This window comes from Actinia tenebrosa, unplaced genomic scaffold (assembly GCF_029948245.1).
Source record: "Actinia tenebrosa isolate PJP-AT-01 unplaced genomic scaffold, QUT_ActTen_1.0 PGA_scaffold8__29_contigs__length_14323225, whole genome shotgun sequence".
In the NCBI taxonomy this organism is placed as follows: Eukaryota; Metazoa; Cnidaria; class Anthozoa; order Actiniaria; family Actiniidae; genus Actinia; species Actinia tenebrosa.
The window spans coordinates 113960-126587 of NW_028292585.1; the positions used below are offsets into that span (position 1 = coordinate 113960).

At 39.0% G+C, this 12628-nt stretch overlaps 6 protein-coding genes across 6 annotated transcripts; 4 read left to right on the top strand and 2 right to left on the bottom strand.

Moving 5' to 3' along the window:
* Window positions 1-5: 5 nt before the first annotated feature.
* On the top strand, window positions 6-1128 carry LOC116296972 (fibroblast growth factor receptor homolog 1-like). The gene is made up of 3 exons (XM_031705103.2): window positions 6-206; window positions 682-863; window positions 934-1128. Exons 2-3 carry the CDS (start codon window positions 729-731, stop codon window positions 1126-1128), a joined length of 330 nt encoding a protein of 109 aa, XP_031560963.1. The 5' UTR covers window positions 6-206; window positions 682-728.
* Window positions 1129-1417: 289 nt separating this feature from the next.
* Window positions 1418-2449, top strand: LOC116296970 (fibroblast growth factor receptor 2). The gene is made up of 3 exons (XM_031705101.2): window positions 1418-1679; window positions 2023-2119; window positions 2248-2449. The coding sequence occupies exons 1-3, from the start codon at window positions 1544-1546 to the stop codon at window positions 2447-2449; spliced, it is 435 nt and encodes a 144-aa protein (XP_031560961.1). The 5' UTR covers window positions 1418-1543.
* A 1712-nt stretch (window positions 2450-4161) lies between these two features.
* LOC116296968 (nucleoside diphosphate kinase B) lies at window positions 4162-6169 on the top strand. Its single transcript, XM_031705100.2, has 5 exons — window positions 4162-4297; window positions 4847-4948; window positions 5311-5370; window positions 5661-5713; window positions 5973-6169. Exons 1-5 carry the CDS (start codon window positions 4169-4171, stop codon window positions 6082-6084), a joined length of 456 nt encoding a protein of 151 aa, XP_031560960.1. The 5' UTR covers window positions 4162-4168; the 3' UTR covers window positions 6085-6169.
* A 229-nt stretch (window positions 6170-6398) lies between these two features.
* LOC116296960 (galactose mutarotase) lies at window positions 6399-10915 on the bottom strand. Its single transcript, XM_031705085.2, has 8 exons — window positions 10744-10915; window positions 10581-10627; window positions 9946-10100; window positions 9045-9254; window positions 8477-8558; window positions 7735-7879; window positions 7136-7307; window positions 6399-6664 (listed from the first exon to the last, which is right to left on the bottom strand). The coding sequence occupies exons 1-8, from the start codon at window positions 10884-10886 to the stop codon at window positions 6584-6586; spliced, it is 1035 nt and encodes a 344-aa protein (XP_031560945.1). The 5' UTR covers window positions 10887-10915; the 3' UTR covers window positions 6399-6583.
* Window positions 10916-11184: 269 nt separating this feature from the next.
* On the bottom strand, window positions 11185-11662 carry LOC116296974 (histone H3). Its single transcript, XM_031705106.2, has one exon. The coding sequence runs from the start codon at window positions 11657-11659 to the stop codon at window positions 11249-11251; it is 411 nt and encodes a 136-aa protein (XP_031560966.1). The 5' UTR covers window positions 11660-11662; the 3' UTR covers window positions 11185-11248.
* Window positions 11663-12180: 518 nt separating this feature from the next.
* On the top strand, window positions 12181-12516 carry LOC148904905 (histone H4). Its single transcript, XM_089024206.1, has one exon. It carries the CDS (start codon window positions 12193-12195, stop codon window positions 12502-12504), a length of 312 nt encoding a protein of 103 aa, XP_088880332.1. The 5' UTR covers window positions 12181-12192; the 3' UTR covers window positions 12505-12516.
* Window positions 12517-12628: the final 112 nt, after the last annotated feature.

Consider the following 12628-nt stretch of genomic DNA (forward strand, 5'->3'; position numbering starts at 1 on the left):
GGAAATCAGGCCTGGGCAAGTGACGCTGACGTCTGAGCTTGGCCATGGAGCGTTCGGGAAAGTATGGAAAGGTGAAATAGAAGCTGGTTTAATACGAGAACTAAAGACAAGAGTGACAGAAGAAGAAAAACCGCCCAAACATAAGGAAGTGGGAACCACAAGAGAAAATGTAGAGACTGTCACTGTTGCCGTAAAGGTGTTGCATGGTAAGTTTTCTGCTCCTCATGCACTCTTAATGAAATAGAAAACGCGCACGCGTGCTGTATGCAGTTATAAAGCACGCGGGGGTTGTCAGAACACGAGAGAAGTGTTAGGAGACACTTCTCGAGTGTTCTGCCAATCCCCATGTGCTTTATAACTCCACACAGCACAGCAAGCAAGTTTTTTAGTTCTTTCATAAGATGCAAAAGGCGCGTGCGTGCTGTGTGCTTTTATAAAGCACGCGCTCCCAAGCAATCAGAATGCGAGATTTATGATATTCTTTATTCTGACGTAGGGTAATGTGATGTAGTGATGTAGTCGTTGTGAATGTGTTGCATCATAAAATGTTTTCCAAGTTGTCTGCCTGTCACGTGACCTCGAGGTCTAAGATAAACGAAAGCTTTCCTGGTAGTGAAAGCGTCTAATGGACAGCCTTAAAAACACCGTCATTTAGCTCACTAGGACATTTTTACCTCGCAGATGCTACTTCCGATGCACGTGGCGAATTCCTACGCGAAATCGAGCTGATGAAGATCGTTGGTTTCCATAGAAACATAGTCAGCATGCTGGCTTGTTGTACTAAGGAAGAACAGGTTTTTCTGGTTGTAGAGTACGCGATGCACGGAGACCTGCTGAATTTTTTAAGACAAAAGAGAGACAAGGTAAAACCGATATTTTTTGCAATTTCTTTTCGATTGTTCTTTGCATCACCAACTGTGTGTTGGATTTCAGTCCTTTTTCCAGAATACCTCGAAGGAAGAAATGATGTATGAAAACAGCGAACAACTTCAAAAAGTGGAAACCTTTCTAAAGGAATTTCTTTCATTTTCTTGGCAAATAGCACAAGGAATGGCAAGTGCAATATATGATCAATTAACTTTATTCGTGCTGATATTTTCTTCTCCGTCATATTCCTTTACACCATGAACCAATCACTTTTTGTGTTTTACAAATCATTGATTTAGGAATACCTAGCGTCCAAAGGTCTCGTTCATCGTGACCTGGCAGCTCGTAATATTCTCTTAGCACAAGATGATCTGATCAAAGTCGCTGATTTTGGCCTGTCCCGTCACGTGACCTACGAGAAAGAAGCTTATAGGGCAAATGGACCACGTAAGCTGCCAATCAAATGGATGTCACCAGAAGCTATTTATGACCAAACATTTACGACTAAAAGTGATGTGTAAGTATTGGCATTCCGAGATCGAGGAAAAAAACTGGGGCGAGTTGGAATCGCAGTGCATTGTGGGACGAAGTAGACGCCATCTTGAAAATGTTCCCTAAAACAGCTTCACAATAGACTGCAATACCAACTCGACCCAGTTTTCCTCTAAACCTCGGAATGGCCGACAAGAATTCCTATCCTCACCTCAGACAATCCTTTAACATACCCCTCCATCTCTTGCTCGGAAATAACTTGTTCTTATTCAAAAATAGGTGGTCATATGGAGTAGTTCTGTGGGAAATATATAGTATAGGTAAGCATTAGACATTATGAATACGGATGTAGAATAACAAACTAACTATAGTGTTGCCTGTTATTCAGGGGGTACACCATACCCTACGATTAGTAACTGACTATAGTGTTGCCTGTTATTCAGGGGGTACACCATACCTTACGATTGGTAGCTGACTATAGTGTTGCCTGTTATTCAGGGGGTACACAATACCCTACGATTAGTGACTGACTATAGTGTTGCCTGTTATTCAGGGGGTACACCATACCCTACGATTAGTGACTGTCTATAGTGTTGCCTGTTATTCAGGGGGTACACAATACCCTACGATTAGTGACTGACTATAGTGTTGTCTGTCATTCAGGGGGTTCACCATACCCTACGATTAGTAACCGACAACTAGTGAAGGAGCTAAGAAATGGATACAGAATGGAGAAGCCCAGTTTGTGTGGCGATGACATGTAAGTATTTAAGTACTGGTAGTTCCAGCCAATCACGAGAAAGGTAATGTTATTATTATGACTGAAAGAATCGGGAGTTGTGCTCGCGAAGGATTGTTGTTAATACTTCATATCCATTTTTGATTCAGATATAAAATCATGACGGATTGTTGGCAAGAAAATCCAGAGGATCGACCATCGTTCACCAAGATCAAACAAGACATTGAAGAACTCATGACTCGAGATAACCCTTACCTCGAAGTGCAAGGAATAGACCAGAGTAACTGTTGTTATCTTGTGCCATCTTTTAACAGTGACATATCAGAAACAGAGGACTCTATTGAGATGTAGACAGCGAAACCTTGGATAGAAATTTCATTGGATAAGCAGTCACTATAGCCGGCGTGCTATGATTGGTTAAAAGGATCTTGTATGGCAATCACATGTCATGCTCATGTTACGACTGTGCGGCGTGTGCCGTGAATGTTCCGCTACTATACGCTCCTAAAAATAAGGTCTTTGTTTGGCGTTCGAGGTTAAATATAGGTTAAGTCAAGTCCAGTAGATATGCAATGCATTTGATTTATGTCATTTCGAGAGCCTATGTTCCTTATGGTCAGCATCTCTCCTTCCGGTGCTGACCATGGGGATTGCGGACATGCATTCAAGATTACCTAGAGACTGAAAGCCGTATTTTCCTTTAGGCTCTACTAACCCACGCGATTGAGACTAAAAAAAAAACCAAAGGCATTTGGCAGCCCAGTAAATATCGCTGTCTTCGGCTCTCGTTTAAGATATGCGCTAATATGAACATAAGGAAGAAAGCTCGATATAAGAAATTTTGTTGAAGAACACTGTTAAAACCATTCGTAAACCTCTAAAATCAAATTAAAATTAAAATAAGGTGAAAATAGATATTGCCTGATGTAGAGTTTTCAACACATTAACAATAAAAATCAACAATGATAAACAAGTGTATTGTATTGGTGCAAATCATTTTCAAGATCTATATTCAATTCAAACTGAATCTGTGTTCTTTTCCAACGTAAATCTGATAAATCTCTCTCAGAATTTACCGCCGAATGTTTTTAAACTTATTTGTTTATCTATTTGTCAGGACTGAAGCATTTAGTTTGGAAAATAAAGTTCAGTTTTCGCAAACAGTTTTTCACAACTGCAAAAACCTTTCAGCGATATGTTTAGAAAATAACAAGACAAAATCTTGAAGAAAACGAGTTTGAAATTAAAACTTTTATTTCTAATAACATTCGAAAGTCTATGAGCGAAAATAAAGTTATAATGTTATTTTTTTGGAATGAGCAGTTTCCTCAGATCCGTTATTTTCAGTAAACATGGCTGAAATAGGCGAACATTACGAGATCATGATTTCAAATTGTTTACAATTTTCAACAAATGAAGGGCGCGAGCGTTTATTCTTTACTTGATTATCTATCGATCTTTTTCATTACTTTACAAAAGAGAAAATGAAATAAAGACGTGTAATTAGTAAACAATGAGTTTGTTTTTCTGGAGTTAAACCCTGTTAGTAGCTGGCTTTCAAGAGAGAGAACTCGAGTGTTTATGTTCGTCTTACAAGACGCATGGAGGCAAAACTTTTTGAGTTGAGCCAGTGTAAAATACGATATCTAAGTTTTTCAGATAATACTTTTTTTAAAGGAATAAGATTTTCTTCGATGTACTACTTCTTCATGTCACATATTCTCGCAAGCGATGCTAAAGATTCTCCCAACCTGTGAATGTCATATCAGCAGATTTTGTATTTATGAGTTTTTCGAGTTTTATTGAAGCTTACACTCTCGAGACACCCAAATGGCTTCCTCTCTAAGCCAATCATATATCAAGAAATCTCACTCATCCAATCACAATGCTTGAATACAGCGCACGCCTGTTCTAAGGAGATTATCAATTTCAATCACACTAAATTCCTATTGGTTCACTCTGATTTCAAAAGCATCTCGGGAAATATCTGAGTGAGACAAAAATAAGCGCACCAAGTTTGGTTTTTCGTCTTGGCTTTCTCAAGGACAGAATAAAGACAAAGTGACAATCATGGGTGATAAAAGTGAACGTACGCTTGTGATGGTCAAACCTGATGGGGTTCAACGAGCTCTTGTTGGGGAAATCATCCGTCGCTTCGAGCAGAAGGGATTCAAACTTGTTGGCATGAAATTCAAAAAGGTTTGAGTTAAGTCCACTTCTTAGTTAATCAGCTATAAATCAAATCATATATTGACAGGTAATTCAAACAGCAGGGCTGGGCAACTATAAACCCTCTTTACGGCTTGGAATTGTGAAAAACGGTTCAGCCTATTCACTTAAGTACGACAGGTTAAACAGGTTACATATGATTCTGTTCCTCTGTATTGGAACACATGCACAGAGTGGGGTTACCATTCAAAAGCCGGCGACTTCCCAGTCTCCGTGAATTGATTCCTAAAGTCAGCTTTTGAAAAACAATATAGTTTTAAGTGCGCCTTTTAAGTCGACTGAACAAAGCCCGAAATTTAACAGATTATTTTAGAAAAACTGGGACGAAAATTTCAACAATAATCACAGAAAAGAAAGTTTGTCATAACATGCCCCGCTGCGCAATTAAAGGTCGCACCCTACAGGAAAAAAAGAGCAAGAGCGAGTGAATCAGTGTAGCTTTAACATGCTGGAGTTTCCCGTTCTGGTTCCATTAAACATTGATACGCCATGTATTCCATTGTGTTTTGCCTTGAATAGCAAACTGAAGATCATTACAAGCAGCAATACAAGCATCTCAGCTCCAAGCCATTCTATGCTGGTCTGTGCAAGTTCATGTCGACTGGACCTGTTGTCGCTGTGGTATGTTTGTCTGTCTTTCTGTATTTCCTTTCAATTCATGCCATGATGTTCTTGCGTTTCATTGTCATCATGTCATTTCATTGTACAGATTGCATGTTTTTTAAAAATCTGTCTGTCTCCTCTCTTTGTATTTATCATGGTTTACCATGCCTTGACCTTCTTACCTATTTACTACCGTGGTATTTTTATGTTCTGGTCTCATTGTGAAGTGTGCTTGGTCTATGACTGTCTATATCCGTCTTTTCTCTCTTTATTTACCATGCGTTACCATGTTATACCATGTGTTATCATACTATGCATGGTTTATCTTTGTATTTTATCGTGCAGAGTAGACACTGACTGATTTGTGTGCCTTTTAACAGGTTTTGGAAGGCCAAGGAGTGATAAAGACTATCCGAAGCATGATGGGTGAAACAGACCCTGTAAGTATCCGGCGCGTTATTTACATAGACTAACCACACCTTAAAATGAAAATCAATTCCACTCGTGATCTCACACTCTTGTTTCGACTTTTCTCTAATCCGCGTAGCTTAGGGGTAAAGTGCCCACCATCAGCTCCCTGGAAGACCAGTTACTACCCGAAGGAACACTTTATACGGAGCGCAAGGACTGATGAACGTCATATGATCTCAAGAATGCCCGTCCAATAAACCTACACCTTTCGAAATCATTCTCGGTGATTTCATCAAAATACTGTTGTTTTTTTCTTCAGGCCGACTCTAAAGCAGGAACCATCAGAGGCGACTATTCGGTTTCCATTTCAAGGTAATCACCAAAATAAATCGTGCCGCCCAAAAGTTTTTGGTGACACGCTGTTATTTTGCTAACCCGATTTGACCCTCCGCCTCTGAAAAAAACTACTGTTTTGAACCACAACAACAAAAATGCCCATTATCTATCCTAGCCATTTGGTAAACTTCATGTTGCCAAATACAATATAGTGACTCTAAACAAAAAGTAGAAAAACCAGCACTTGTTTTATGATCTATTCATTTCTAATAACGATATCTTTTGTAATTCAAAGGAACGTCTTACACGCCAGTGATTCGCTAGAAACTGCAAAGCGGGAGATTCCCATGTGGTTTGATGCCTCGGAGATCTTTGATTGGTCAGGCAATGCATGGGTCTACGAGTAAACGAGATGATTACTTACCGGATGCTTACCGGAATGTGATATTGTGAAATTGGATTCAAAGGAATATTAAACGCTTTATTGGTTTACTAATCGCGTGGTTGATTAGGGAATAAAAATAGGAACGGGAAAGGAAGAGAGGTGAAAGGAAAATGAGAAAGAAATGAGATAAAAACAAAAATGGGAAAAATTGGTTTCAAAGGAATATTAAGAGAATGGTATTGGGAAAGAAATAGAGGAGATGGGAAAAGAGAAAGGAATTAGGAAGATGTAAAAAAGGAAAGGGAAAGATGAGACAATAACAACAGGTGCCTAAAATTACTAAAAAAATTCATGTTCACTTTATGAATTTACTGAGATTTCAAATATAAAGCATGATGCTTCTATTATCAATTGTTATTTATTCTACAATTCTATCTAAAAATTGTTACTCATCTTTTACTCTCTGTTTATCTTGTGTGCATTTCTCTGTGGTATATCTGTCTGTCTGTCTGTCCATCCAATTAGGAGTTCACTAAGAATTTGTAAGCACTTTCTTGCTTGTACTCCTCACCAGGACGTAGCACACAATTGGGAAAATTTGGCTAAAAAAAGGAGAAAAAAATAAGAACAAACACCAGCTGTTTTTATTCAAGAATAAAGTTTGAGTCATAGAGTAAATTTTCAAACACAGTAAAAAAGATCTCCTTCAAATCTTGTTTATACTCAAAAACAACCTCTGGGCTGATCAAAGTCAGACCATGGCTAACTCACAGATCAAACCCTGAAACAACTTCTGGGTGGATTTAAGTCAGGACATGGCTATCTCACAGATTGAACCCTGAAACAACCTCTAGGCGGATTTAAGTCAGGACATGGCTATCTAACAGATTGAACCCTGAAACAACCTCTAGGCGGATTTAAGTCAGGGCATGGCCAACACACAGATTGAACCCTGAAACAACCTCTGAGCTGATTGGAATTTAGCACGATGTTAAAGTTTTTGTGGATATCGTATGGGGGGATGGGGGTTACATTCTTGCTGCTATTTATATCACAATCTTTATATACACTACCTGGTTGATTGCATTGGGGTAGTTCTGCATCTCAAGACAGACGGCAGAGTACTTTTTGTAGTGCAATCCACCTTTACCAATGTTACCATCTAGGCCGTTGCCTGTGTAGAGTTGTACACCAGGTTGGTCCGTGTAGACCTCAAGTACACGCCCATTTGTGGGATGAATTGCTCTAAAATGTCACGCGAAATATCTTATTATCATCAAGTGTTTATGTAATATGATGAAATATGGTTACCACATTTTACCAATAAAATTCAATGACTTTTTTTTCATTCAATGAGATGCCAGAAAATGGGTCAGGGATGGATCCAGGGGGTGTCACGTTTTGCACCGCACACCCCCTAATGCCGCAATTACTCTTAGGTTTTTTGAAGCAAAAGAAACATTTATGATGATAATATCTATTTATACATTTCTTTATTTGGGACACCCCCTAACAAATTTCTGGATCTGCCCCTGTGGTAGCCTGCATGCAGCCTGACAGTTAGTTAGTTCGGCTGCACGCAGGCTACCTCTGTGGGGTCGTTAATGTTCATTCTTAAAACTCAGGTTGTCCTAAAATTTTCTCGGTAGGGTCACATTCTTAGTAACATTACCTTGCCTTGCAGCCTTCTCCATTTGAAACACATAGTGTGAAGTCATATCCTGGTGGAGTTAACTTATTGATGTCCCGTCCTATCGGCTTGGGAGTCCTAAAATCAAGAGCACCATCTGGTGCACCAGATACTGGTCGTATTTCACCTATAGGAATTTGAAAATAATATCACATTACTAGTTAAATAATCCAGGAAAAATGACACAACATGCACAGATAGACAGATGCAGTCTGAGTTAGGCCTAAGGCAAACGTCGAACTTTCCATGCACCGAACTTAATTACATCAAAGAATGCCGCCTCATTATCACCTGATATCCATTGTTTTTAATGAGTTCGGTGCATGGAAAGTTTGACGTTTGCCCTAGGCCTTAATAAACATATTTCCTAATCCTTGAGAACTGTTTCTTTGTTTATCAGTAACTTGAACATTTTAGTGCGTAGCTCTACTTTTCAATCTTTTTTCTGGTTTTTGTGATACGTTTGTCCAATAAATAAATAAAAAAATGGGATTTAGCAGTGGCATTTCTACAGAGTAGCTATTCATCTACTGTTATTCCAATTGGAATTCAATGAAATCACAACATAGCATGAAATGAACAAGGTTTGTGCCGTTGTGATTTCATTGGCCAAAAGCAACACAAATACCAGACAAACCATTACATTTGAAAAGTAAAGCTATGAGCCTAATCAATCATGCTTCATTTATTATAAAAATCTTCAATGCAAAGTAGAATGCTTTACCTGTTGGAATCTGAACCTCATTTGTTGGCAGGTATGATTCAGCATCAATCCACAGCATGTAGTCCAGCACATCTTTGGTGGTCTATAAGATCATAATTATATAATAAGATCAAGAATCTTATCCACCCTAATTTGTATCCAGACAGAGTTTGTAAGCTGGCATTCTTTAGTAGATCCATGAGGGGGTAGGGGGTGGGGAAGTTCTAGTTCTTGCTTTTTCTCTTTAAAATAATAATATAATAAAAATTTATTAATTAATAGAGCATATCCTCAGGACCCCCTTCCCAGAAACTAGCAATATAGATCACCCGGCCCCTAGCTTCCTCCAAACTCAAAATTCAAATCAACCCTCGAAGGCGGTATGCTTTTGGCAAGACAACTCAACATTGAAAGTAATAACATCGCTTCACCAAGTACTATAGGTTTTATAACAAGAACACTATAGGAACTCTATCACAACAACACTGCAATGTTTGCTTTACTTTTTTACCCCAACATAGATTGCCCAACATCGCAACACTGCAATCCCAGTCTCCCCCTTGCCTTTCCTTGTATTTTCATCCATTACCTGACCACCAAGGTTAAAGTATGAATGGTTGGTAAGGTTGACTGGTGTTGGCTTTGATGTTGTGGCCCTGTAGCTTATCTTCAACTCATTCTCCTCTGTCAGCGTATATGTAACTGATACTTTCAGCTCTCCAGGATATCCCTCTTCTCCATCAGCACTTGTGTACTTGAAGGTCACATGGTCACTTCCCATGATACCCTCCCATAACACCTAACAGAGAGATACATGGAAAACAAGCTGAGAGAAAAATCTCTGTTAAAAATATAATAACATTTAAATATCATCTAAAATAAATAATACGATCAAGGGGTACACAGGGTAGGGCACCCTACCATCCTTCATGATACAAATGTATTTCAAGGAATGTATGACTGAAATTCTTTGAGCGATCACTTTTTGATAAATGAATCCTCCCTGCAAAATGGCTGTCTACACCCTGCTCAACTTAGAGTAAAACCCTACCCACCCCCTAGTAATTGCAATACCCCTCCATGATGGTAGATATAAATACATTCTTTGGTAAAATAACTGTTTCTCACACACCACTGGGAGCTATTGTCCAGCTAACTCCTGCCAACTGACATATGCATTACTGTAATACATCATTCTTATCATCGCAACATGGTTTCAACGAAAAATTACTCTAAAGTCCTTCCAGCAATGCTGGCCTAGGGTTGGGGGGGTACTGTGGGGCTAACTAACAGTCATGGTGGACAGCGAAAAAGCAACACTGATGAAAACACTGACCATGTGACTAATATCCCTCGGCCCAGGCTCCAGTGGTGTGAGAAAACATTTTCCACTTATTTCGTTCCTCAGCCAGTGGAAAATACGACTTGAAAACTGTCATTTTAATGTTAATATTTACTAGGCCTACAGGTAGATTTACAATATACAATACCTTGTTGAATCCTATCCATCCACCATGTAAGCTGTTAGGTGGATCATTATCTGCCAAATGGTATTCCTTACCATCAAGGGTAAACTTTGCATTGGCAATCCTGTTTGCAACACGACCAACAGTTGCACCAAAATAAGGAGCGTTGCTAAGATATCCTAATAACACAGATAACACATCAGAAATTCTGTGTTTCTTCATTCAGACAATTAGACTATTGACCAATAAGGCCTAGGGCAAACGTCAAACTTTCCATGCACCGAACTTAATTACATCAAAGAATGCAAACTCATTATCACCTGGTATCCATTGTTTTTAATGAGTTCGGCCGGTGCATGTGAAAGTTCGACGTTTGCCCTAAGCCTAAGTTAATTAGTTTGAATTTTTCGACTAATGTAGAACATTTGAAATTTATAATTCTATAATTCATAATCTCTTTATATTACATTTTTAATACATTGAAATTATTATCTCATTATTATTGATCGTTATTATCATCATATTAATTTTATAAGACATGCTCCTCATTTGCTATAAAACATCAATATTATTTATAAATATTTCTATATTCATTAGCAAGGGCTCATTAAACTGCTCAGAAAATCTAAGTTTTTCACGTCAAATGCAGAAAAACCAACCTTCAAGAGTATCATATCCAAGTAAGATGTCATCAATCTTTCCATCTCTAAAACCAAATTGATCAATCAGAAAATTTGAAGTTTCGAAAGCGAAACTAAATTAAAGTTTCATCACACAGCTGTATGCTGGTTTTAGGCGCAGAGTGCAAACCAAATAACGTACTTATCTGGACACTTAATAGCCACAGTAACTGCCCCGAAAGATATCACCTCTACTTCGACTCCTTTCTCGTTAATGAGAGTGTATTTATCAACTTTTTTTCCATCCTTTGTGGTGCCAAAGAAAGACTTTTCTACGTGAACCATCTTGGAAAGTTTGGCTATAATGAACGAGGGGGACTGAGGCTGGTGTTGAGAAAGGGACACGAGTTGTCCACGTGTTTATCACGAGGAAAAACCCGCCTTAAATAAATTGGCGCGAAAGCCAAATATTCACCTAAAAAGGGAAAATCTTTATATAAGGAATGATTTTGTTTTTATCAGGTATTTAGGTTTCTACTTGTCCGAGCTTTTGAGTTTTATCTCATTTTTAAATACAGTGTGTGACAGTCACAGCATATAAGGGTTTAGGGATTTATAAATGCATCGGTAAAGCATATACAAGGTCATGGCTTTCTAGTATGTGGTGGCTCCTAAAAGAGCCGTTATTTTGTTAGGTAGTTGAGAACTTAAGCTCTCTCGCCACGGATTCGGCGGGCGAGCTGTATATCTTTAGGCATGATGGTGACTCTCTTGGCGTGAATGGCGCACAAGTTGGTATCCTCAAAGAGACCAACCAAGTAAGCTTCACTAGCCTCCTGAAGTGCCATCACAGCTGAGCTCTGGAAGCGGAGATCTGTCTTGAAGTCCTGAGCGATCTCACGGACCAGACGCTGGAAGGGCAGCTTGCGGATCAACAGCTCGGTTGATTTCTGGTAACGACGGATCTCACGAAGAGCGACGGTACCGGGCCTGTAACGATGAGGCTTCTTGACTCCACCAGTTGCTGGGGCACTCTTACGTGCTGCCTTGGTGGCAAGCTGTTTTCGGGGAGCTTTTCCACCTGTAGATTTACGTGCGGTTTGCTTAGTACGAGCCATTTCAGTAACTTTTCTCAAGTATAGCGATAGTAGCTTCAAGGAAGTTTATATATCATGAACTAGATAATTTGATTGGCTGTAAAAGGTAAGATCGCGATTGGTTGATTTTGGATATGCGAAGATATGCGACGCTTTTCGATTGGCTGGACTTTGAACCCCGCTAAAACTTGAATTTTTCGAGCTTCAAACAAGATGACTAAAGGATTTTCTTAAGAATTCTTTACCAATACAGAATTGAAATTAAATAATTTACTTAAAATAGATGATTTTTGATACCAAGGAATCAATGTAAGATACTAAATTATTAGTATTTTTTTCAAAAAAGGAAGAAAAATCACTGAAAAAAACTTGCCTTTTTGGCGCCGATTTGAACAAGCGGATCAAGCCTTACATATTTTAATCTATAATTTTTTTCTTTTCATATTCAAATATTTCCCCAATCCTTGTTTTCTAAGAGGTTCCTTATGTCAATATAAAACTCAAAATTATTTCGCTATCTAATTCATTCTTTGTCGGAAAACTAAAAAGCTAAAATGTCTGGTCGCGGTAAAGGAGGAAAAGGTCTTGGAAAAGGAGGCGCCAAGCGTCATCGTAAGATCCTTCGGGACAACATCCAGGGAATCACCAAGCCCGCCATCCGTCGTCTTGCTCGTCGTGGTGGAGTCAAGAGAATCTCTGGTCTGATCTACGAAGAGACCCGTGGTGTACTCAAGGTTTTCCTTGAGAACGTCATCCGTGATGCCGTCACCTACACCGAGCACGCCAAGAGAAAGACTGTCACAGCCATGGACGTTGTCTACGCTTTGAAACGCCAAGGACGTACCCTGTACGGATTTGGCGGTTAAATGATAACCTAATGTATCAAAACAACGGCTCTTTTAAGAGCCACCACATGATAAAAAGGTCATGAATTCATTATGCTTGAATTTATATGCACACACAACTTACAATGATACATAAAAAATAAAC